General features: G+C 41.5%; 1 protein-coding gene across 1 annotated transcript; it reads left to right on the top strand.

The window, feature by feature from the left end:
• Nucleotides 1–18: 18 nt before the first annotated feature.
• Nucleotides 19–27695, top strand: LOC134542007 (regucalcin-like). Its single transcript, XM_063385799.1, has 6 exons — nt 19–305; nt 6052–6207; nt 19551–19763; nt 21434–21649; nt 25815–25927; nt 27017–27695. Exons 2-6 carry the CDS (start codon nt 6054–6056, stop codon nt 27248–27250), a joined length of 930 nt encoding a protein of 309 aa, XP_063241869.1. The 5' UTR covers nt 19–305; nt 6052–6053; the 3' UTR covers nt 27251–27695.
• The last annotated feature ends 194 nt before the right edge of the window (nt 27696–27889 follow it).

The raw sequence follows: 27889 nt of genomic DNA, 5'->3' as shown, positions 1-27889 counted from the left end.
CATTTTATATTGGTCACATTGAGTCAACACAAACACGTGCGTGGATATGTCGTTGACATAGACTGTGGAAACGAGTCATTAAAAACTGCGTGACCTTGGTTTTGTTTTCTGTAGTTCAAACTTGAGTGTTTGTTAAACAAGGATAGCTTTAACGGCACGATTAACTCGATTATTTAGTGGAGAACAAGATAAGAGATAATAGTTGCAAAACCATTATCTTAAAACTTAACTGAAGGATACTAAGTCTTCAAAAGGCAGGAGAAAGTATTTGGTATAATATTTCAATACCAGAAGATAGAATTAAGGTAAAAAGTTATTTAGGTTTTATTATGCTTTTCACGTGGCTTGGCTTAGAAAAAAAATTAAAATTATTTTAGACTGAAACTTAATGTTAACTTTTAATGTAAAACAAGTATCAAGTACCACATCAATATTATTATTTATTATAGCTGCAATTGGGTACAGAAGTGCCAGGTGGCAAGAATTCTCCCTACTTTCCCCGCACTCTTCTTCTGAACTGATTCACACTCCCAGCCGACACACTCTCCTCCTCCAGCCTATTCCATTCCCCTACCATCACATTTTTTCCCCTTTCTGTTCTCCTCTCTTTGAAATCCTTCCTAGTATTTTCCTTCCTACTTCTAGGCATTCCCATTTTTACTTGTCTCCCCAGCTCTCCCCATCCTCCCACTTCACTCAAAAAGCACTTGGTATATCTTGACCAGTCTCTCCTGTCTTCTATCCTTTAAGCTCTCCCATCTCATTCCTATCATCATCTCTGTGGTACTGCACTCCCCCTTCCCTTCTCTGTTCATTCTCCTCCACTTGCCCTTCACCCATCTAGCTGCTCTCCTCTGCACCCCCTCCAGCTCCCTCTCAAGCACTGCCGTGTATGGGTCCCACACTGCTGCGGCATACTCCAGCATGTGGCGGACCATAGTTTTATAGGCCTTATCACGCAAGATGCTGCTTCCACCCCTTAGCACTCGTCCCAGCATGCCCAGGGCCTGTCTGCTCTTCTTGAATACCTTGTCTACCTGCTCCCCCCACCCCAGGTTGCCTTGCAGCACCACCCCTAGATATTTATAAATTGTAGCCTCACTTATCACGTCTCCCCTCCAGCAATATTCCCTCCCGACAATCTTCCTCTTCCTGGTAAACCTGACCACTTTTGTCTTACCTACAATTATTTTCATGCCATTATTTTTCACCCACTCTTCCAGCCTTTTCAGATCATCCTGTAGCCCATTCCTCTCAGCATCCATGTATACTACACAGTCATCTGCAAATAGCCTGATATTCCTTTTTCTCTCCTCACCTATATCATTCATCATTATAATGAAGAGCAGTAAGCAGAGCACACTGCCCTGTGGCACCCCTGACCTAACCCTTCCTTCCTCCGACATCTCCTCCTCCACATGTACCCTCTGTGTCCTGTTGCTTAGGAAATCACCAATCCAACCCACCACCCTCCTGTCACTAATAGCCCCCTCCACTTTCTTCATCATTTTCTCATGAGGAACTTTATCAAATGCCTTTTCAAAATCGATGAAACAGGCACCAATCTGCAGACTTTTACCTACCCCCTCCACCAGCTCCTCCAACAGGCCTGCCAGCTGAGTTTCACATGAATATCCCCTCCGAAATCCATGCTGTCTCCTGTCATTCCACTGCCTTTTGTCCAGTTCCCCTACTACATGCCTGTGCACTAACCTCTCCCTTACCTTACCCACTGCCGATGTGATGCTGGCTGGGTCCTCTTTGCTACCCCGCCTTCTTGTGTATAGGTACCACCACCACCTCCTTCCATTCTTGCGGCAATTTGCCCTCCTGCAGCAATCTACTGAATAACAACTCCAGGTACTTCACCATGGCTTGCCCCCCCCCCCCCCCCCCCAGCTTTACCATCCCATTCCCTATGCCATCCTGGCCTATGGCTTTCCTGCTGTCTAACCTTATCACTACTTTCTCAATTTCTTCCTTCCTGATCTCCATACGTTTCTCGTGTCACCCTGTACTTTGCTCAGCATGTTTCCTTTCCCACTGTTTTTCCTTCTCGAACAGTGACATGTACTGCGTGGCCAACATGTTTGCCTTTTCCTTGGATCCCGCTGCATTTTTACCTTCCTGATTCCTCAGAATCGGTACCCCTGTCCCTGTGCCCTTCGTGTTCCTAACAAACCCGTATAGCTTTTGCCAGTTGCCTTTGGTCCCCTGTACCATCAGGTCCCCGAGATAGGCCTCCTTCGCATTCTTTATCTCTCTATTCAGTTGCTTTCCTATTTCTTTCAGCTCCTCTGTTGCTGTCTTCTTTCCCTCCTTTTTCCCCAACGCATATAACATTCTACCCTTTCTCTGTAGTTTCCAAATTTCCCTTCCATAATAGGGTGGGTCTTCTCCCACATTTATCCTTTTTTTTAGGTAAATATTGCTCTTGAGCATCTCCCACCACCTTTTTAAAATCCCTCCACAGTTCCTGTACATCGATGCCTACCCTCCATTGGTGGAATCTCTCTTCCAGAAACTCCTCCACCCTTGTCTGTACTGCCCTCCTATACAACTATATTTGCCTGCTGCTGCCTTTCATGACCTTATCCAGGCAAATCTCCACTACGGGAAATATTGTGGTCACTTATCCCATCCATCACCTTAGAGTGAGTGGCTAGCTCCTCGGGTCTTACCAGCACTACATCCAATAGTGATCCTCCAGCTACCCCACCCATCCTAGTTTCCTCTACAACCACCTGTTGTAACCTCATGTTCACCAGTTTAGTTGCCCTCCGTTGTCGCAGTGACCCCACCAGTTCCTTACCACACTGCCATTTGACCCCTGGAAGGTTGAGGTCACCTGCTACAACTACCATGCTGTCCTCCTTCAACCTATCAAGCCTTTCGAGTACAGCCTCCACCTCTGTACCCCCATCACCCGGCAGCCTGTACACCGCAAACAGCTGCATTTTCCCCTTCTTCCCTGAGATCTCCAAATGAAATATTTCTTCCTTTTCTCCCATCCATTTAACTTCTGCATCTAACTCCCCCCGTACAAGAACCATTGTCCCACCCCCTCTCCTGTTTCTATCCCTTCTAAAAAATATATAACTCCCTCTCCTTATTTCACTGTCTGCAACATCTGCATCCAGCCATGTCTCTACAGCCACCACTATATCTGCCCCATAAAGCTCAACCACTCTTCAGAACTTGTCCACTTTGTGTCCACTTTGTTTAGGATACTCCTGCAGTTAACAACCATTATATTTACTCTCTCCCTTTTTTTCCTTCCCTCTTCTCCTGTTTCTATATACACCCTCCCCTCCCGCCCTGCTTTTGTCTTTCCCTCCCTCTCACCATCCTTCTTGTTTATTTCCCCTGCCACCCTCCTCTCCACCCACCTTTCTCACTTTATTCCTTTCTACTAGCTGCATCCTACCTTTGTCCTCCCCCCTACCACGTTTCCCTGCCACACATTACCTGCTCTTAAGCCGTCTATCATCACCTGCGTCAGGATTCCCACCCCTTCCCTATTCAGATGGATTTGGTCCCTTGCCATGTGTCTCATCTGAATTCGACTCCTTGCACTGATGTAGTTTGCACCCTACTCCTGACACGGCTTCAGCATGATGGCTTCTGCAACCCTGAGCTTGAGGATAGGCACACCCCTCCTAGGCAGCACTCCGCTCACTAGGATGTCTCCCCTCACTTTCCTTTTTAACTCACAAAGCATTCCCTTCATGTCCTCAAACTTTCCTGGCCCTCCCTCCCTAACAAGGTCGTTTGTGTCCACATGCACAATCACCTTCTTTATTCCGTCAAGCTGGCTAGCCTTAACTCTGTCTCTTACATCCTCCAACCTCTCACCACTCCTCCCTCCTTTATACGCCCCCGGTATGTTTACATATCTGAGCATCAAATCCCCAAATAATGCCACCTTTACGCTTCCGGTTCCCTACCTTCCATAGGCCCCTCATTCCCAGCCCCTTTATTTACCTTATCTTCCTTTAGCCTGCCTATGTCCTCTCTGGCTACCTCAGCCCATGATTTCTCTTCTCCCTTTTTGGTTCTGCCATTCTTGCATCCCGTCCCCTCCATTTTTCTTACCCAGTCACCGATACCTTCCCCCTCGATTGTATCTTTCCAATTTTGTTTCTGTCCCTCTTGCGCTACCTTTTGCTTCCATAAGTTGCTGACCTCTTCCTCCAGATCCCTAACCTTCTCGTTTTGCTTGCATAGTCTGTCAATTTCTTTTCTCCCCTCCTCTAGTTCCCCCCTTAACATCCACACTTCATTCCTCAATTCAGCCTCCTTACTCCTAGTTTGCACCAGTGCCGTCCTTTTTGCATCTCTTGCATTTACCACCACTCCCTGCCCCTTCTGCATCCTGTCTGCTTTCCCTGCTTCATGCTTCTCTCCTGTGTTTGCCCTTAACACTTCCTGCTGGAGGTCGCCCATGTTCCCCTCCAGAGTTTTCACCATATGTCTTAGTTTATCCACTTCCTCCTCCATTCTCTCCTCCCAGTTTTACCTCCCCGCCCTTATGGAGTCCCCTTTTGGTACCTTTTATTAGCCCTTCCAGGTTTCTCTCTCTCAAACTAGTTTCCTCTCTACATCTCCCTTCCAGGTGCTCCACTCCTGCCGTGTTCCCTTTTCTCCCTCCACTATATTTCCAATTATTAGCTCCTTTAGCCATTCCTGTATACCTCCCCCCCCCAGTTGTCTCTCACACTCCCCCTAACCTCACTACCTCCTGCCCCTGTATGGTTACCTCCTCTCCTTCAAGCACGTCGTTCGTTTCCTTTTTACTATCTTCCTCCTTTCCCCCTAGTGTACCTCTGTCTGTCTTCTTCACCAATACAAAATCCTTGCCAGAACAATGTTTTTGGCCTTCAATTAGCCCCTCCTCATAATTTCCTGCACTACACAGTTCACATTCCCACTCCTTGTATTTGAGACTTTCTAAGCCCACTGTGATCTCTTCACATTCTACGTGGTACCACTCGTCACATCTATCACAATGAACTCCGTTCTCCTTCCTTCTCCACGCTTTCCCACACCCCCTACATTTCACTTTACCTCCCATCTCTAACCTAACTGCCACGTGCTTGCCACTGACCTTCGCCCTTTTCACTCCGCCTTTTACGCACTCCTGTCGCGTATGTGTATATATGTATAATAACTCTCTAGCTCCTAGTATGATTTAAAAATTATTTCACTAAAAACCACTGTATATTTATTACGTCCTTCACTAATTTACACCACAACCAGAGTTCACGTATACCACATCTGCCATATCTACATGATCATTCCATCAGGATCAAGGGGTACGTGATAACGTAACAATTTCCAAGATTTTAATCGCAGAGTGAATACTATAAGCACCATAATGCTTTCCAGGACAAGTATAGTGAGCGTGGAGGCACACCGACCTAGACCTGCAACCTTTCTTTTTTGTGAAATTATTTACTGTAAATAAAGTGGCAAAGGAGAGAGGAAACGCTGTGGGTGTACCCTCACTTGCACCGCTCACGTTGTGGGAAGCAAAGAGCCTCAGTTTCGTGATAATATTTTTAGTGTTCCTTGATTCCTCATAAAAATTTTTATTCCTTTCACATTTTTTGGTACTATTTAATTTTTTGATAATGATTTTAGTAAGTTTTATGCCAATAATTACTTGTTTTTAATGTTTCTTAATGTATAATTTCCTTCGCCAGTAATTGATTAGATTAGGTGCTCTTCAAAAATTGGTGTGTTTGACTTATACCAATCCCGAGAAACACAGTTGATTATTTTTAATGTTGCTAACCTAACCAATTGCTACATAATGATCTTCCAGTGTTTTAAATAACATTTTAGCTGAAATTTTTTTCTCGTATTAACATTTATTTCCTTTATTGTTCTTTTATTACTGTGTACACAACATAATTTTTAGTATACTTTGCTTTCATGCAAATATTTTGTATTAGTTAATAGCACCTGACTGACTTATGTATTGAGCATTTGGCAAATAGCTGTAAGTTTTATTTAGATAGGAACTGTTATTTATTTTTTTATTTTTAGAAATGGTGAGCGTGGAACCTATTGGAAACACCACAATTCTAGGTGAAGGACCCCATTGGGATCACAAAGAGCAAGTTTTATATTTTGTTGACATTCTAAAGTCGACTGTAGCAAAGTATGAACCATTGACCAAGATCCAGACGTCAGTCACAGTGGGTACGTATCTTGTGACAAAAATATAATTTTTGATGATTTTCATGTTTGTGTTTAATTTTTGAACATTTTCCGGTGTGGTTAGTGTACGCTGCAGGGACCAGACATCTTGATACCTCTGTCAGCGCAGGGATGAAGGTGACAAAAGAAAAGCTTATTTACGTGCATGAAGCAAGTATACAACTGATCTGAAAAATGTGTAATGGTTTGTAATTGCCATGCTGTTCTGATTGTGATGTGTGTGTTTATTAATTTAATTTATTATTATAATTGTTTCATGCCTACCTAGTGCTAGAATCTTTAGTTTTTAGGCACAATAAAATCAAACACATAAATATACAAGAACAAAAACAGAAATAAGTACAAGTGCATAAATTTATGACAATGCTAAATAACACTACATCAACACATAACTACTTACAATTTTATAAGATCTTGTAGTTCTAAGTGAATATAATTAAATTAAGGGTTAGTTAGGGTTTTTACAGAGTATAATTAAATTAAGGGTTAATGTACATTTTACAGAATATAACAAAATTAAGGGTTAGTCAGTACTTTTTAGAAAATATAATAAAATTAAGGGTTACTCAAGTACTTTTTACAGTTATTTTGTTATCAAAGAAAGGAAACTATCACACTTATTGAAGTTATTGATGAGAGTGTATAAAATTTCATTTGTATTATTTAATGTAAATAAAAAATGTTGGCAACTTGAAATAAGAAACTTTAATGCTGTGTTTCTTCTATTTCCCAAAAGATAATTACAGTTTCTTACAAATAAAGCATAAAGTATTTTTCTTCTTGTTGACAAAAAATCAAGAATGGAAGTGTAAAAATCAACATCATTAAAATTAATATTTTGACCTATAATGTTGATTAATTGGTTTTGGAATTAGTTTATCACTGTCATTATTAATGCGAATTGTGTTCCACATGACAGAGCCATATTCTAGTTTAGATCTAACCAAAGATACTGTACAACAAGTTTAGGAATCAAATGTAAATTGGATGCATTAAGTGGTTTTTAATGAGAGCAATACTTATCATTTGATATTAGTAATTCAGTATGATTATGGAAGAATAATTTAGAAACAAGAGAGATCTTAAATCTTTAACCCATCATTCGTTGTGCAATGAGATTTCTCTCATGCACTAAAAATATGGTTTTATTCTGAGTTTTAAACTTTCATTGGCCAATATCCAAATTGGTTATGATGAATGATGCATTTTTGACCCTGAGACAGTTCTCTGTTTAATGGCATGTTAAGTATGTGAGAATTTTTCTCATCTCATCACGCTACCAGTCACGTTTATGAAACTAAAGGAGAATGTTGGGAATGTTATCACTGTAGATTAAGTTGATTTTTTGCAGTTATGCTGGAACATATTTCCTGAAAATAAGATTTTTTTAATTTGTTGGGGTAAAAAAACGAACACCATGAAAGTGTGAGAAACATGATAGGCACCTATGTGTTCAAAATTTTCTACTTATATGTACTGATCCAACCTTAGAAAATAAAAATTCATGGTGGTTAATAATCTTCATTTATAATTTTACTTAATCATTTTGTTTAGTTCACAGGCTGAATTCAATACTGAGGCATTGAGGGCTGCGCGTACGTTCCCGGTGATTTTAAGAAGTTATGCATGGGCGCCACCACGTGTAAGGGCACGTGGACCCGGCTGAGTCTCGCTCTCAGGGCGTGACGTAGCCCAAGTGGGGACGAGTTACCAGCCCTTTCTACCCTATCTATCCAGACCTGGCCCGCTCTAGGCGTCGGGCACGCCACACTCCTAGGCTAAGTAGGCTCACTCACCACGTGGTTAAATAAAGTACTCAGGTTTTTACTTATACCCAGATTTAATTCCACAAACACGCTTCCCTCTACGCACGTTACACTTTACACGGTTAAAAAGCCTGAGGCACGAATCGACTTAAGTGAAGGCATGGTCCACACACGTGGCCATGCTATAAAGTATGCTTATTACACAATGGTTAAAAAACTTGACTGAGACAATTAATTATTAATGCAGCCCGCCGACCGGGAGCTGCCCCGAGGATTGACGGACGAAAAGGTTTAAGAATAATTAAAGATGCAGAATTACTTGATCGGTGGTTTACAACGGTTGAGATCCCCGGGGTGCTGGCGCGTCTGCTCTCGGTCGGAGATGAAGATGAACTCGGCGAGAGCTCTGCTCGTCTCGACTAACATGGCGCCTCCGCGCCAACACAATTACCGTTATTACATTCTGTGATTCCGTGCCCCGGCGAAAGTTAAGTAAATTATAGAGTAACATTGAAAATTATATAAAAGCTACTGGCATTTTAAAGTTCATTAATATTTACTTAGTTATTGAAAGTTTATATAAAAACATTCCTACCCTCATCCAAGTCCGTGCCTATTCGGGTCCGCCCGGGCAACGTCTGTGGTTTTTTCAAGTAACATGATATTTAAATTAAATAATACATGAGTAACTGCACAAACACTGGGGCAAAAATGAATGAAAACAAAAGGTTTACAATTAACATTAAACTTAGCAAATTAGGGGGGTCGCCGCACTGCTTCTAAGCGCCCTCTTGCCGGGCTAGACACACACGCACGCACGAGCGGGAGGTTTGAATAGAGGCTGGTGGTGGGAGGAGAGGGGTGGTGACGGCGTGAGGCACATCGGGCTTAGGGAGGGCGTAGCCCCGGCCGACGTCAATTGCCCCCCCCTGAAGGAGCCCGATGTGACGGTTCTATGGCGTCCGACGTCCTGCAGCATCGGGGCGGCGCCGCGGCTCGCCTCGGTCGTAGGAAGTAGCGTGGCGCGGGGGTGGGGGCCTCCGCCTCCCCCGCCGCACTCTCCAGCCTCGTCTCGGACGTGTCGGGCTCCGCTGGCTCTTCTACGGTGACGCGGAAGTCGGCCTCAGCCAGTGACAGGTGGAGAGGCCACCTGGGTGTGTCCTCGTCGGGTGTCCCCGGGCGGGGTGGGGCGTTATCCGGCTCCCACACCACGGGGTCCGGTGTTGGTGACCGAGTCGTTGCTCCTTCCGTATGTTTTTTTTTTGGCTCGCGGAGTTCCGTCGGCTCGCGCTCCTCGCCAGTGAACAACCGCCGTGGCACGATGCCATGCATGATCGCCGTCGGCCGTTGTGGTTCGGGGAATCCTCGGAAGTCTCCTCCTGCCTCACTCGTCGGTGTCACTGGGGTCGACGTGGTTTGGGCACTTTCCCCCTCTGGTCTTTGGTACGCCGGAGTCCCCGGTTCGGTGTCTGTTTCGTCTGGCCCCTCATCCGCTATCCTTATGGCGTCTCTATGATACCTCGCCGCTCGCCCCGACGGGAGTCTCACTACCACGGCGGTGGTGCCTATGGTCTTGACTACCGGCATGGGTCCGACCCATTTAGGTGCCAAGCCAGCGCAGTAGTTGCTATTCCCTGCTGAGAGCGGGTGAAGGCGTCCGTAGACCAGCTGACCGGGGTTCAATGGAGGGGGCGGGCATGTCGTAACCGGGGTGATTTTCGCCTGGTACGCAGTTTGGTGTCGCCGGGCGGCTTCGTGCGCCTCCGTCAGTTCCCGTGTCCTGCGCTCGGGGCTATCCTCCGCGGCTTCCGGACTTCTGACGTCAATGTGATATTGTCCGGGTAAGGGGAGATTACGCCCTTGTACCAGTTTAGCAGGTGTTTCGCCCGTGGCCGCATTGACCCGTCGGCGCACACAGAACATAATTTCGGGTATGTGCGTGTCCCACTGGGAGTGATCCTCGGCTAACCGGAGGCGGAGTTGGGCCTTAATTTCTTGGTTCCGACGCTCGGTCGGATTGGCCCTTGGGTGGTACACCGGCGTCGTGTGTGCAATCACCCGCCATTTTCCACACAGCCCTGCCCAACGTCGCCCCACAAATTGCTTGGCATTGTCAGACAATAGCACCCTCGGGTAGCCCCAACGTGGGAAGAACTCAGTTTCGAGTGCGTGCGCAATGGTGCCCGCACGGGCGTTAGGTAGCGGGTAGGCCTCCACCCACCTGGTGAAGCAGTCGGTCACCACCAGAAGGAACCTTTTTCCCCTTGGGGAGCGAGGGTACGGTCCCATTAGGTCCAAGGCAACCGTGTGAAATGGCTCAGCGGGCCGCCGCGGCAGCTGTTGTTCCGCGCCGTCGGAGCGTCGTGTTTTGTGTCGCTGGCAGTGACGGCAGCGACGCACGCTATTTCGCACATACTGGCTCAGACCTGGCCAATAAAACGTCTCGAGAATGGCCCTCGTAGTCTCGTCCGTGCCTGGGTGTCCGGCCAGCCGATTAACGTGCAACATCTGGAATATCTGACTGCGAGTTTCGATTGGTGCAAATGTCCGCCACGGCGTTTCGCTCCCTGCGGGCCGCGCTTGTAAACAGCCGTCCACGATGCGGTACCCCTCGCGCAGACACTCGTGACAGCTGCGTATTACTGCCTGCGTGTGTTCGTCCGTTAGTTGCACGGCGCGCACGTACTCATCAATGTCATCTATCTCGGCCCCTGGTGGGAGGGTAAGGGGGCTTCCCTGAGCAATGACGCAGATCATTGCCTGTTGTTCCGGTGTGTGGGGTTCGCAGGCGCGCCGGTCTCTTGCTGGCGGTAAGAGCTCGTCTCACAATGCATCGTCCCGAACTCTGACCGTATGATCGGGGTTTCTAGACAACTCGTCCGCAAGTTCGTTAGTTTTTCCGGGTACGTGTTCAACCGTGAAGTCCAGAGATTGTAGCAACATTGCCCACCGTGTTAACTTGGAACGGCGGCCTTGCATCGTCGCTAACCACTTAAGACACTGGCTGTCAGTGCGTAGCAAAAAGTGCTGTCCTTCCAGGTGCGCCGGTACCGCCGTAGCGCCCATACTATGCCGAGGCATTCCCGCTCGTTCACACTGTAACACCGCTCCACGTCGCCGAACTTTGCGCTGGCGTATTCTATGATTCGCGGTTCGCCCTCGTCGCCGATCTGTAGCAAGATGGCCCCGATGCCCTCCTGACTCGCGTCGGTTTGTACGATGATCTGTCTGTCCGGGTCGAGTCGGGCCAGCAGATGACACTGGCTGAACCTGTTCTTAAACTCGTCAAAGGCGACTTGTGCGGCCTCGGTCCACTTAAAGGGGCGCTTGGGTGACAACAGGTCTGAGAGCGGCGCGGCTACGAGTGAAAACCCCGGTACAAACGCTCTGAGCCAGTTGGCCAGCCCTAGGAAACGCTGTAGCTGTTTGTGCGTGCGAGGTGGCGGTTTGTTCGCAATCACTTCCAGCTGTTTCTCTGTAGGTCGGTTACCCTTATCATTCACGACAAGTCCCAGGAAGTCGAGCTCGGTGGTACCCAGGTGACACTTCGCAGTGTTACATGTCAGATTGTGTGTGGCGAGCCGTTCCAACACAAGTGCCAGATGGTGGGCGTGTTCCTCCCAGGTTTGCGACCAGACGATGATGTCATCTAAATACGCAGCGGTGAATTTACCGGCATAATCATCGAGCACGCGCGTCATCAACGTTTGGAACGTGGCGGGGGCGTCCTGTAAACCAAATGGCATGGCGCAAAATTGGAAACGCCTTCCGTCCGGAATGGTAAAGGCCGTTTTCGGGCGGTCCGCGGGTCTGATTGGCACTTGCCAGTAACCTGACTTTAAGTCCAGTGATAAAAAAATCTTGGCATTCCCCAACCCAGCTATAGTGTCGGCAATGTTCAGGAGAGGGGGCGGGGCATTGATGGTTACCTTATTCAACGGCTTGAAATTTACACAGAAGCGTAAAGTACCATCCTTCTTTTCTGCTAGAACTATCTGTGAATTATAAGGACTCTCGCTGGGCTCGATTATACCGTCGCTCAGCATCTCCTGCACCTGGGTAAGGATGGTCTGCCTGCCCACATGTCCGTAACTCCCCGGGGGAATGAATATTGGTTCATGCGGGATAGTCGGTATGGCGTGTTCTGCCATCGTTGTGCGTCTGAGTGGGTCGGCTGTCGCGAACACTTGGCTCTGGTGGTCGAGTACACTCTGAATTCTCGCCCGGTGACAGGGTGGTACACTATGCTGCAAATCGTCGAGACTGACCTTGTGATCCGGTGGCGGTAGGGGGCGTCTGATGCTGTGGACTGTGCGCCGTCCCTGGACGCCGACGTGCAATCGCCCCGCTCGTACCTCGATGTGGGCGTTCTGCTCGCACAGCCACGGCAGCTCCAGGATGACGTCGTCCCGCAGGCCGTCGACCACCATGGCCGTCGTGGTAGAGTGCTGGTCTCTGATGCTGATGTGGAGCGTCGCGACACCCTGCGTCTGGCAGGCGTCGTCGATGGTGGCGAGTCGGAGTCGACCCGGCCGAGGCTCGAACTGCGCGGTTCCCACACACCTGGCAGCGATGCAATTGTGACTCGCAGCTGTGTCGATAAGGGCGTCGGTTGCGCGGCCATTAACCAGGATTGGGACGCGGAGTAGTTCGCCACTGTCTATGCCCACGTGGCCCAGACTGGGCCCCCCCGTGGATGTCGCTCGGGTCTCGTTCTTCCAGGGCAGTGCGGGGGGGAGGGGTTTGTTTACTCCGCTGCCCCCTGCCGGCCGTTTCCCGGCCGCTCGTCACGGACCTGCCCCGCGCGCGATGCATTCCGCACTGGGCAGTCGAAGTGCCAGTGACGTACGCCGATCGGGCAGGAGTGGCATTGAGGGGGTGGTCCCTCACCGAGGGCGCGTCCCCTCCAGGTGGCCGGCTGTCTGTCGTGGTTCCGGCTGTTGTCCCGCGGCGCGGTGTACGGCACAACGGCCGTGGTGTCCGCGGAGTGGTTCGCGCGTTGTCCCTGCGTGGCTTCCGGTCGTGCCGTCCTCACCGCCTTCAGATCTTGTTCGACAGCTCGTGCGCATTGGATGAAGCTCTCTGCCGTCCTCTGCGCTGCGTGGCGTAGGTGCGGGCGTAGTTCGGGGCGCATCAGCTCCACAGCCGTCTCGATCACTTCGTCCGGATTGCCCGTCGGGAACAGTCTTTTGAAGAGGCGGATTTTCTTTATTAGGAAAGTCTCTGCCGTCTCCGTCGGGCCCTGCTCCGCACAGTATAGCTCTGAGCACACCTTCATCTCGGCCCGCGCGTCGGCGAAGCGCGCCTCGAAGCGACGGTGGAACTCTTCCCATGGCACGTCGTACTCTCCCACTACTGTCCACCAGGTCTTGGCGTCTCCCTTCAGCGCTTGTCCGACGCGGCCCGCCCATTCTGCATCCGGTACACCGTAGCGGCTTAGTCGGTCGCGGCAGCTCTTTAGGAATTTCCCCGGGTCATCGCTGGTCCTCCCGGCGAACTCGGGTAGCTCCACGTGTCCCACCGGTGTCGTTCGGGCATGTGACGTCACGGCTACTGTCGTGGCTGTGGTGCCCGCGAGACTACGGCCTTGTGCCCTGGGTCTGACGTCACTGCATCTGGTACAGAGGTACCACCCATCCTTGAAGGTTGCGTGTTCCGCGTCGCCGGCGCACTGTATATGTTTGAACGCCCGGCAGTTCGTGCACCATCCACCTTCTTGTGCCTTTCCCGTGCAGTTATGTTCCGTACATCTTAAAAACTCGACCGGGACTGTTCTGGGCGCGAAAGTGTCCGTGCGTAGTTCGTATGATCCCAGGCAAACGCAAGTGTCTGACCACGTGGCGCCTGTAAGCCCGCCCACGTGGCGTGGCCGTGTGCACTTCACGCAGTACATCTCGCTTAAGTCCAGAAGGGGTTTCGCCCCGGCGGTAAATCCCTTGAACTCTGACATGGTTGCAAGTGCAGATGTAACGCACAGTACCTGTACGAAGTGACCAGTCGTCTCGCGGTAGAATTCCCGGAACCGTACACGCTTGGCTGGTCACGTGGCCGGCGCGCCAGAGTCCCGCTATGCGCTCCGCGCGAACAATAGTTCCAGCGCGAACTTTAGTTCCGCGCGCTCCGCGTAACAACCGCCTATCTCACACGCTCGTACAGGTCTGGTTTTCGCGGAAGATGTAACTCGCCCCACGCTCTTGGGCGCCAATTGAGGGCTGCGCGTACGTTCCCGGTGATTTTAAGAAGTTATGCATGGGCGCCACCACGTGTAAGGGCACGTGGACCCGGCTGAGTCTCGCTCTCAGGGCGTGACGTAGCCCAAGTGGGGACGAGTTACCAGCCCTTTCTACCCTATCTATCCAGACCTGGCCCGCTCTAGGCGTCGGGCACGCCACACTCCTAGGCTAAGTAGGCTCACTCACCACGTGGTTAAATAAAGTACTCAGGTTTTTACTTATACCCAGATTTAATTCCACGAACACGCTTCCCTCTACGCACGTTACACTTTACACGGTTAAAAAGCCTGAGGCACGAATCGACTTAAGTGAATGCATGGTCCACACACGTGGCCATGCTATACAGTATGCTTATTACACAATGGTTAAAAAACTTGACTGAGACAATTAATTATTAATGCAGCCCGCCGACCGGGAGCTGCCGCGAGGATTGACGGACGAAAAGGTTTAAGAATAATTAAAGATGCAGAATTACTTGATCGGTGGTTTACAACGGTTGAGATCCCCGGGGTGCTGGCGCGTCTGCTCTCGGTCGGAGATGAAGATGAACTGGGCGAGAGCTCTGCTCGTCTCGACTAACATGGCACCTCCGCGCCAACACAATTACCGTTATTACATTCTGTGATTCCGTGCCCCGGCGAAAGTTAAGTAAATTATAGAGTAACATTGAAAATTATATAAAAGCTACTGGCATTTTAAAGTTCATTAATATTTACTTAGTTATTGAAAGTTTATATAAAAACATTCCTACCCTCGTCCAAGTCCGTGCCTATTCGGGTCCGCCCGGGCAACGTCTGTGGTTTTTTCAAGTAACATGATATTTAAATTAAAGAATACATGAGTAACTGCACAAACACTGGGGCAAAAATGAATGAAAACAAAAGGTTTACAATTAACATTAAACTTAGCAAATTAGGGGGGTCGCCGCACTGCTTCTAAGCGCCCTCTTGCCGGGCTAGACACACACGCACACACGCACGCACGAGCGGGAGGTTTGAATAGAGGCTGGTGGTGGGAGGAGAGGGGTGGTGACGGCGTGAGGCACATCGGGCTTAGGGAGGGCGTAGCCCCGGCCGACGTCAATGGCATAATACTGAAGAGTGAAAAGGAAATACTATATTTAAATTGGTTTAGTGGTTTTTGAACACTTATGTTTATGTAAATGTAATATACCTATAAATAATTTTAGGGCACAAAATATAAAGAATAAATAAAAAAGTAGTCAATAAGTATTATTTTACTTACTCAGATACATTTTTATAACAAAACTAGCTAAACCCGGCCACGCTTTGCTGTGGCACAGTTTAATATTAATTCATTGTTTAATTTAATATTTTACTGTGCATGGCTGTGGAATGTAATAGAAGAAATAAAAATATGTTTAGCTTGAATGTTTTTATTGTAAAGCTAATGGAAGGACTACATTCCTTGTTTTCCCATTTTTTGCATAAACATATAGATCAGATGGTTTACCGACTCTGGAGCACCCGACATATAACTGTCCATGAGAGAAGCATTCATTTTCTAAATTCAAACCGCACACTTGCAAAGATTGTCCTTGTGCTTTATTGATGGTCATAGCGAACGCAAGGCATATTGGAAATTGAAGTCGTTTGAACTCGAACGCCATATCTGTCGGAATAAGTGGCATTCGTGGAAGTAATACGTCTTCACCTTTATGAAGTCCAATCAAAATTGTTGCTTCAATAAGATTATCCATTAATTTTTTAACTACTAATCGTGTACCATTACATAATTTAGGCTGACAGATATTTCGAAGCAATATAATTGGCACACCAATTTTCAAATTCAAAATATGTGGTGGTAATCCTGGAACGAGTGAATTGAGAAATTCCGTTGGAAAGTTCACTGCTTCATTTTGGTGCACTACTGAATCAATAGATTTGTATGTCATTGTTTCACCTTCGATTCTGTTTATAATACTATTGTTCATATCGTGTACGTCAACATTTTTAGCCGCTAGAATGGCTCTTTCGCTCAACCATGCATGATTTTTGAATTTTGTTTCGATGTTTTGGAATACCTTGTCTACTAATTCCTCTTTTGAATCTACGATGTTGCATAAATCAGATGATAAGCTGATTTTTCCTGTTTCTGGATTTGTAGGTACAGTGCCGTTACCAACTTCAATTAATTGTCTTGAAAATATGACTGCTGTTGGATCGTTCTGAAGTTTAACTCGCATATTCGTGGTTAAATGCATTTTTTTTACTGTGCTCCAAAAATTTGAATATTTTTTAATTTAAACGTATTTTTATCAATAGAGTCGAAAGAATATACTTTCAAATTAAATAAAGTTTTTTATTCTTTCTTGAAATATATATATATATATACATATTTGTGTAAATTATAGTCGTCAAGGCACAATGGTCGAGTAGCCTGATGTGCTTGAACTTCGACAATATGGTACAGCATCGTCGAGCGTGGTCACAACTAAGTTGGGTGACCATGATATTTAGTTATAGAAACTTTTTTTTCCGACTTTTCCGGTGGATTTTCCCAAACTTTTATTTCATATAAACACTCTTCTGTTAAGATGCAATGTTCTGTAAAAATTTCAATCCAAACCATCGTATATTCCTTCCGAGTTTTGCGGCCAAATACATACGGAAGCTAAATTTTTATATATATAGATAAGCAAATCTGAGAAAAATTCTTACATGTGACCAATGCCGAGTCAACTTAAGAAATTTCATTTTAATCGATTTCAAAGTTTATTATTAAAATGAATGGGATGTCATTTCCTAGAAAAGGTTCATATAGACCAATTTTGAATTACCTACACCATTCTGGAATAGTATAAATATGTCTCAGAAGTATGAGAGTAACTGTTCTGTATATTTTAAGGTGATCAGCAAACAGAAAACCCATAGATTAGTTTTAACACTTTAATTATTTAATTGATAAACTTGTAATTTTGAATTAAAGTTACTAATCAAAATGTAGGAATTTCTGAGTTCAAGATAATATTCCCTTAGGGTTGTTAGATAATTTATCAATTAGGTTGTTATGATTTACTGTGTCTAGGGCTTTTTGCTAAATCAGAATACCAAGTATCCATCTGACTGGTGTTATTACTTCAGACTAAATTGAATTTAGAAATGTAAATAAATTAGTTGTTATATTTTTACAAATTATTAAATTGTGTTGACAAGTTGATACGATTTTGTAAAACCTCGAGCCTTAAAACCTTTGAGTATGGAAATAACATTTAGCTATTTTCCAATTGCTAGGGTATACAACACTATTAATAAATACTATTATTAAAGATAATCTTTATAAGGGGAACAATCAAATGACAATAAGTAACCTTTTATAACAAAATTTTTAATTCCATTAGAACCAGTATACATTGCAGACTTCATTGATTTGACACCCTAAAGTACAGAACTCTTGGGATATTAGTCAAAGGACTGGAATAATTTGTTGAATCATGTGGTGAGAAATTCTGGTTATTTGGTGATGATAATTAAACACTAGAGAAATATTCTGCAAAACTTAACAATAATCAGGTCATTAGTAACTAAATTGCTAAACTTTAAGAATAGTTGATTTTAAAAATCATCTCATAATTTTTATGTAATGCCAACATTAATTTATGGTTTTGATTTTATTTACATTTTGAAGCCAAGATTTTTGACCATGCAAAATGAGAGACTTAGCCTCTTTACAATATTGTGAAACCAATGCACGTTATATGGGTTTATGTTACTTTCATATAATTTATGGTAATTTTTTGGATATTGTCTATATAAGTTTTTTTTAGTACATACTAAAGCGGGAGCTTGATGTTTTTGGAATAGTTGGGATGTAACAGTTGATATATTCACACACTTCTGAAGTTAAGTAATGAACCATAATATTTACATCTCTAAAATTCAAAAATCTACACCATTATGTTCTTTTACCAAAACTTGAATACTATTTGCTGCTAGCTATTAGGAAGCTCTGATTGAAAAAAAAAAATACATTACTGCACACATGATGATATTGTTAAATGAATACAGGTCCGAAAGAATAGCCCAATTAATTAACTAGTTTTATTTATTAACTATTACTTTGTACACTTTTTCCATAAAAACAATTTAAGTGACTGTCCACAAATTAATCATACTTTCACAAGTCCACTATTTACACTCCTCACTGGATATCGACCTGATGGTAGCTCTCACTTCTGTTTGTCTTTTACCACTTATCCACCACACCATGACACAATCTCCGATGCTTTCACACATTGTGCCGTGCTCTTTGCTCACTATCGCTCGCCAAGGAGTCACTCACCATCTTCACTTCACTGCAGCTCGCAGATCGGTCCACCTTTTATACCTCTCAGCTCATCCCGTAGGAAGGTCTTGTAGCCCTCCAAAGGGACGCGTCCTCAAAGTCTCCAGACTTAACACTTGAAGCTGCGAGAACAATGGCATCCAAGTTAGCCACTTCACACAACGGTGCTCTGGGGACCTGCGAAACCTTTCAGGCAAATCAGAAAGGCGCTGCGGACTCTGGTACAGCCGCTTATCGGATTTCCGTGTAGCTGTGTAACGGAAGGGGAGGGACTAGTGCTACCTGTCTCACTCACTCCCTAACAATCCCACAGGCAGGCTGGCCAAACCTGGCCTCTGGCAGCCTTGTAACATCATTATTTGTGCAAGTTCCATTAAAATTTTACTAAAGTGTTTAATTTTTTTTTATAATGTCCTATGTGGGTGTTATTGCAAATTTGTCACACTCATTTGGCAAGGAGTAGGGGGTTCAATCCTAACATTCCACATCACTCAGTACTCAGATGGTTAAAAGTTCATTATAATCTAGGTGGTCCCTTGGCCATAAGTCTTTGTAATTACTGTGTGACCTTACTTAAAATTAAAAAAAAAAAATTCTTCAGTTTTTGTCATTAAAGCCATATCTACTTTGGTTACTACCTCCAGCAATTCATACACTAAAAGTTTTCAGATTTCGTCACCTTCCTTCAGTGGACTTTCAATTTTTGGTTATAAATTGACCCACTATATTAATCAAATAAAGCTACTGTTTATTATTTTATACATAAATCGGGTTAACTACGCCAGTTTATACACGTAGCCAAAATAACCATTGTTTTCAGTGACAACGTATTTCCAGTGTTAGGGGTTGCTTTTCCTGAACACCTGTAGTTCAGATAAAAAAGTGTTTTATGTGGCAATCATCTGTTCAAATATTGCTCTTGAAATATCCTTAGCAACTTTTAAAGTTTTTTTGCCACCTGAGGTATTTACTACCTGTATACCAAACAAACTAGGATAGGAGCATTTTCCTCAATTTTCAGATGGAGGTCCAGTCTCTCTGGTTATTCCAGTGGAGGGGAAGAAGGATCAGTTTGTCATCACAGTGGGACGAAACCTTGCTGTGATGACATGGGATGGAAAAAGCAGCAAGCCGTCTAAAGTGGATATCCTTTCCACTGTTGATGACGAAGATGGAAAACAAGAAAACCGGTTCAATGATGGAAAGGCAGATCCCACTGGCAGACTCTGGGCGGGTATAACTGATCTCTCAAGTTATAACTTTTAATTATTTTCAAAATGCTGAACCCACTCAACATTTATTTCAAGTTTCCAATTACAAATAGCATTTAAGAGCCATTGCACTTGTGCATACATGTTTCGTTTTATAGTTTCCTCTATAATGTGTACGTTTTGGGCAGTGAAAAAGGCTAAAGGGTGTTTTCACTGATGTTTTTTAAATATTCTACTCACAGTATTGTAAATGGTATAGACTATAGAGGATTGCAAAGAACCTTTTCTTTGAATATTCCACCATGAAATTATAGGGTTGTCGCTAAAGTCCCATAGAGGCGTTTTACCATCTCAAAGATTGCGTGCCAGTTTGGTGCCTGGCGCATAGAGGCGAAGTGGCATGATGCGTGAGCCAGTCGCCCTTAGCGACCTCACACTTCTAGAGCTCGTACACCCAGCCAGGCGGCCCCCTTAAGTAGTTACTATTATTTCAGAATATAAAAATAATTTTTGTATGATAGTTAATTCTTTGCTAGTGCCGCTTTTTGTTATGCTCGAGAATCTAGGACTGCAGAAACAGCTTATAGTTTATTTACATATTCTTTGTTGCATTAAAAATTAATTACAAAAAATTAAATTATTTAAAATAAAACCTTATTTGTAAACAATCAAAATGGGTCACTATTATAGTGTCACTCACTCGTGCAGTGTGGTTGAACTGGACATTATTTGGTACTCTGGTAGCATTTCATGTAATTTCAGAACCAGTAAGTCAGCTTTTGGTGATTAGCTTGAATCTCATCTATATACATAGATGTTGTCTGTAAATTCACCTGAAATGTTTCAGGAGGTGATTTCTTTTTGAAATGGAGGTGAACAATGTATCAGCCAGAAACAGCCTTACTGAGTTCTTAATGGTAATATTCTCCCTAATTCCCAGAAATACTATTATGCCATTGAAACGTGTCACTGTATTCATTAGATCATACTTTTCAGTTAGATAACATAAGACTTTCATTATTTCAGAAGATACATATGTTGTATGTAAGAAGATGAGTGCTACCCTGCAATATTGATGTAGGAGGAGTATTATTGAAAGTTTTTTTATAGGTGAAGAACTCATGGCATAAAACACTAGCCCCACATTTATAAATTAATTTCAAATTGTTTTCAATATTTTTTACTGATACCGTTTCAAATGATTACAAATACTATTAACAAACACTAAAAAATTACAAATTCAGCTTTAAAAACATGAGGTTTTCAAGTATTGACATTGGCACTCTTTTGACATTTTTTTTTTTTTTTAATTTTTGAGACATAATAATTGTAATACATATTTGTATGTAGAAGGGATTTCTAAGTGACAATCATGAATGGAAATTATTGGCTTGCCATTAGTGGTCATGTCTAGTCCAAACACTTAAAAATCTCTCTGCTTTTTAAGATGTTTAGATATGAATTACGTTTTTGTTAAAGGTTCCGGTTTTGATTTTTGGTTGTTCACTTAAGTTTAGAATGTTGGAAGGATAACTGTAGGTAAAGTGATTTTGAAACCTTGGTTTGCCTCAACATGGATTTGCAAGCTTTGAGTTCTTTAAAAATTTTGTTCTTTCTTAAATTTCTTCTTGTCACTGTTCATAAAGATAATGACTAGGAAATTATTACAAAGAATGATCTGACATGTTCTCAGGTACAATGGGACCAGAGTCTAAGCCTGCAGTAGTCGACAAACACAAGGGATCTCTTTTTTCTTTTTCCAATGATGGAAAGCCAAGGACTCTTGTGAAGGACATCAGCATTGCAAATGGTCTGGCTTGGTCGTCCGACATGAAGACAATGTACTACATAGATTCATTAAATTTTAGCGTGGAGGCATTTGACTTTAATGTTCAGTCAGGGGAGATCTGTAAGTTACAGTTTTAAGCAATTTGAATTCTTCTTTGCATGCTGTTGTAGTTTGTATCTGTACCTAATACGTAGAGGAAAATTTATACATGTAGGCCCATTGTTGGTTTAGTAGTCTGAGGATTACAATGTTGCAAAAAAAAATTTTCAGCACCATAATAAGAAAAAATAACTTGTGTTACTCTACAATAGTTTAGGTGTTTGGTCAGGCAAGGGAAGAAACACAGAAACAACCATTTACTCGAGATGTTAAGGATTAATTTTCTTGGTATTAAAATAGAGTTGTACATTCAGTTTTCATAGTATCTTGAGGTCGTGAATAATGCCTGGCTCAACAGACTCATGTGCGATTCCCACGCTTGGGCCTAAGTTTATCTTAAATGCTCAAATATTATTAATAAACTAGATAATACCCGGCATGCGTTGCAATGCCTCAATCCATTTTTTTTTGTAATTTTTTAATCATATACTAAGCATCTCTCTTTATCTCTCTAATTCTCTATCTCTCTATGTATATCTCTATAACTCTCTCTATCTTTCTATTTATATCTCTATCTCTCTATATATCTTTCTAGCGGACCTGACAGACATTGTCCTGCCCAAATGTACTTTTTGTGAGATATGGATATGGCGGTAAGTATTTCTACGCTGGACATTTTGTATCTTCTCATTATACATACCCCTCCTCTTGGGCACGCCACTGCCGTTACCAAAAACCTTTCCCATGGTTACGCAGAAGGCAACAACAATGCAAAAGCCCGTTGCCATGGAGGCTAATTATCATTAATGCTTAGTTTTTTTTTTTGCTTTTAAAGCGTGTATTTTAAGTTTTTCTTAACTCAGAATCGAGATAAAATATCCAATTGTGAATCTAAACCATCCTCGAATCCCCGTGAACTCACACACAAAATTTCATCAAAATCGCGTACAAACAGACAGACAGAAAAAGTACTGTTTTATTATAGTAAAATAGATAGATTATTCTTACATGTTCGCATCCATGCAGTATATGAAAAATCAGCATGCATAGCCCCACACCTATAACTATACGTATCTGCTGCCCACAACTTTTTCCGCATGGAATTTTGTATTATCTTGCACCATTTAGAAATTTAAACATTATAACATAACAGTTGATACAGTTGTAGTAGTTTTCTTATGTTCACAAATGATAATTTTTCTCACCTCTATTTCAGTCTTTGCAATAAAAATCTGGACCCTCCCCTACACACTTAGAATTAACTTAGGCTAGGAAAAAAAAAAAAATTAAAATATGTTACTACCTGAATTTTGAGTAAATATGTTTCTACTTTCAAATGTAATGACGGGAAGACACTTCATAAAATGTCTTTGTAAACCACATTTACTGTTTTTTCCGTCTTGAGCTAGAATGTAAAGATTGTCTGCATTACTGACCCGCGAGCAAGCTACTTACATTTCAGAGAGAGAGAGAGAGAGAGAGAGTGAGAGAAAGACACCTATTGAATGTCTATCTAACTAATTTTTTTTATGAGAGCATATTTTCATTAAATAAATCATGAAATCATTCAACGATAAAAGCTGTTTATTTAATTAAGCAGACGGGTTCGCTCCAAGGAGAAAATTGACGCGGCGAGACCTCGTGGACATAGAGAAATGACACACACTCACTATTTGTGTGGCTATGAAACATGATTTTTTTCTGCAATTTAAATTGTAATATACAAAAAGGGTATTGAAAATTGAAACAAATATGGCGACACTATAAACTGTCAGGATCTTTATTTTTTTCTTACTCTCTACTTAGTTCCTTACAATAGCAAAACTTGATGGCTTCAAATAATGCGTTGCAATTTTTGCTTTTAAAGCGTGTTTTTTTAGTTTTTATTAACTCAGAATCGAGATAAAATATCCAATTGTGAATCTAAACCATCCTCACTATTTGTGTGGCTATGAAACATGATTTTTTTTTCTGCAATTTAAATTGTAATATACAAAAAGGGTATTGAAAATTGAAACAAATATGGCGACGCTATAAACTGTCAGGATCTTTATTTTTTTCTTACTCTCTACTTAGTTCTTTACAATAGCAAAACATAATGGCTTCTAATAATGCGTTGCAATTTTTGCTTTTAAAGCGTGTTTTTTTAGTTTTTCTTAACTCAGAATCGAGATAAAATATCCAATTGTGAATCTAAACCATCCTCGAATCCCCGTGAACTCACACACAAAATTTCATCAAAATCGGTCCAGCCGTCTAGGAGGAGTTCAGTGACATACACACGCACACAAGAAATATATATATAAAGATTAGCATAGCTAGGCAACCTTGGAATCATAGACAACTCACACATGCATTTGTCTCTATCTTGTTACTGTTGTGTTTATAAGGAACTCTTTTGAGTAAAGTACATATTGTTGTAGAGTAGGTTACTTACAAGATTGTAATTATAAAAGATAATAAAATAAATGTATAAACATGGAAAAACAAAGGATAAACCATGACATATTTAAAACATAAATCTGTAAAACCTGCTTGGAAGATTAAGTCTCTACCAACTGTAGCTTGCTGACCGCATCTCAGAATAAGAGCTGGACAAAGTACTTAACAAAAAGTTAAGCTAAAGTTTTTCTCGGCTATCTGGTCAATGGTTATTCCATGGATGCCAGCCTGCGGCAAAGTCTCCACCCTAAGTGAACTATTCCCTTCTAACTAGTGATGACAAACTCAGAATTCTGTAAGAATGCGAGAGTGAGTGCCCCTTTCTTTGAACATTTTTAACCATTATTGTTTACTACGACTTTTTTTTTACCCAAGCCACTTGACCATAATTTTTTATTACCTCTTTTTCTGCATCAGATGTGAACAGATTAAACATGACTGCCACAGGGTGTCTTGTTTTCTTTCTCCAGTTTTACACACCGTAAATGACTGCAGACACAATACTGTAATACGTGATTTAACACACACAAAACTGGAGGAAATCAATGGATGGAAAACCCTAAAATAGTTATCCACATGACATATTACACTGTTAAATTATGCAAAGATGATTATATTTCTCTAATTTTGTTTCTATTATTACCCAAATATATGCAAGACTTAAAGCTTTAACACCAGTAGTTTCTAAAACCACAATAGAGGTAACATGCACCACTTTTAGCAGATATAAGCAAACATAAATCCCTGCCAATTAGCAGAGATTTTACTGGGCCACAGAATTCAAACTCTCTCTCTATATATATATAATATATATTATATATATATTATATATATTATATATATTATATATATATTATATATATATTATATATATATTATATATATATTATACATATATATAATATATATTATATATAATATATATAATATATAATATATATATAATATATATTATATATATTATATATATTATATATATATATATATATTATATATATTATATACATATTATATATATATTATATATATTATATTTATATATTATTTATATTATATTATATATATAATATTTATATATATTATATTTATATATAATATTTATATATTATATATATAAACTATGTTCAAGATCATATTTAAAACAGTGAAAATATTAAATGAGACAACTTTAAAAATAAAGGGGGAGGGGGTGAATTTAACACTGCTAGAATAATGGTTTCCTTGGCACATTTATACATACAGTTATTTACAATGTTTTAATATTTGTAGACTCGATGTAGCCAGATGTGGTAGAAGTTCTTTAAAACTGTCTTATGTACAGTACAATTTTATTTCATCTTACAATTGCCACAATGTCGAGTGAAGTAATACTAGGAATATTTTTATGTAGATTGGTCACATATTAAGTTTTTCGTTCTCTTGATATGCAAAAGGGCACAACATAGTGTTTAAATAGCACATTTTGTACTAAAAACTTTAAAGTCCTTTTTAATAATTAGGTTATATTAGACATTATTTCCTTAGCTGCCATGCGATTCATTAGATATTGTATAAATAATCTTTGACTCACAAATTTTATAACCAGTGATACAGTATCAGCATTGAAATAGATGATATTTGTATATATCTACTTGTAATAAAACTCTCTTGTATCCTTGAACAAGGAACACTGCCAAGCCAGTGAGGCTAAGTTTGACTATTTATAATCTGAAACACTCTGTATACACAATGGTTTTTCTTGCAGCTAATCGTCGTGTTGTGTTTGACTTCAAGAAAAACCACATAGATGCATTCCCTGATGGCATGACCATTGATACAGAAGGAAATTTGTGGGTAGCCTGCTTCAATGGTGGACAGGTAAAGTTTATAAACAATTTTTTTTTTGTATAACAAGTACTCACTTTAAGGACTTACGTTTTCATGCATTTATTTTATTAGGCCCACTGTAAATTTACTGTGTGAATTGAATTAGGATTAGCTACTAATTTTTTCCACCTTTGACTGTCAATATTTTGACACTGCTTGCAATACAACTTCTACGTAAAATCTTTTGCATCACTGTGGTACAGGACCTAGCTTTTAATATTTTTTGACAATGTCACCGAGCATGAATTAGTGTAATTATTATTGAGTCATCATGAACTGGTGTGATTATTGTCATGGTTGTAGTCACCTGTTTAAAGCCTATTCATATAAAATTGTATTGTTCTACTACAATATTTGATATTTTCTTTGCACCATGGACTAGTTAGCAAAGTGCGATGAAAATGTTACAATGTGAGTGCATGAAAACAGAATTCATACAGCATTACAAAGGCAGTTAGTGATGAGTGTGTTTATATTATTTATATTTATTAAATATACATTTATAATTAAGTTTATAATTAGTTTATAATTAAGTTCTCAAATGCTGCAACAATAAATAATCTATTTTCATATGTTTGACATTTTCAGTATACGCATATTACTTCATTCTAAAGTTTTGCAGCAGGAAGTATTTTATGGAAGGCAAAAAAATAGTGAAACTAATAACCATACTCAATGTAAGAGCTTGTTTAATTAAAAAATATCATTTACAATATGATGTGTGGCAGTATTGTGCTATTACAATTAAATTTTTAATTTTAATATTTGGATTGCATTTTATATTTAGCCAAAGGGGTGTAATAGCCAAAAAATCTGCGAATTTTTTTTTTTTAATGCGGTATGAACTATTTCATGCTTAGTTGTCGGGCAACAACTGAAGCATGAGAATTAGAGGTGGACTGAGTCAGTCCACAAAAATGTCTAATTTGCCTCGCTCAAAATTTTATTCCAGTGCACCAGTTTGTAACTTAAAATAGTTAATAAACAAAAAATCAAATCGAGCTCTTCATCTTATAATTCATAATGAAGCACTGTGGACCAAACTGGTTGTTGTAGTTATGATGTAAAGGTTGTGTGCAGGTAATTCGTGTGGACCCGAGATCCGGCAAGCTGCTAAGCACAGTCAAGGTGCCGTCACCACAGACGACGTCCGTCGTGTTCGGGGGTCCTAACTTGGATGAGCTGTACATCACCAGTGCCAACAATTCGCTAAGTCACGAGGAGCGCAAGAAGTACCCGTACGCTGGATACACGTTCCGTGTCACCGGAGTTGGGGCAAAAGGCTATCCAATGACAAATGTGCATCTTGCATGAGCCGTAAATTATTTGTTGATTTCGTTTTGTGATTGGGTTTTCAAATTATATATTAAATAAAATATTTTATAGCTTCCATGAATTAAATTATGTATAACATGGGCTTTTTTATATAAATATGTACAGTATATCATAGGCATATTTATATAAATAAAAGATATTAGATAATTATATTTAAAAAAAACATTTACAGGTATTGACGTGCCTTACTAAGCACAGTATAAATATGTATTTTTCTTAATATTTGAAAAGTGTAGACAAAAGAAAAAAAACTGAGAAGTTTATTTTAATTAATGGAGTTGTACTGTTGCACGCTTAGAGAAATATTGTTATGAGTCACTAGTATGCAATGCAATACTTTGTTGGGGGAATTTAAATTTAAGCATTACTCTAATGGATGTAAAGTGATGCTATTAAATAATAATAAAATATATTTTTGTATACATACTTTCAGTTGATTTTTTTTTTAACTATTCAAAAGTTTGGCCACATGTTTTATAAGACTCAAGGCTCTATTTTCATTTATTAACATACATGTTTAGATTTAAAAATTATGCAATGGCATATATCTGAAAATTTATTTTTCCTTCATTTGCAGGGATGTCTTATGCTTATTTTGCTTTTGGCATTACCTATATA

The sequence above is a fragment of the Bacillus rossius genome (assembly GCF_032445375.1).
Source record: "Bacillus rossius redtenbacheri isolate Brsri chromosome 4 unlocalized genomic scaffold, Brsri_v3 Brsri_v3_scf4_2, whole genome shotgun sequence".
NCBI classification, from domain to species: domain Eukaryota; kingdom Metazoa; phylum Arthropoda; class Insecta; order Phasmatodea; family Bacillidae; genus Bacillus; species Bacillus rossius.
This window is presented reverse-complemented; position numbering and strand designations above follow the sequence as displayed.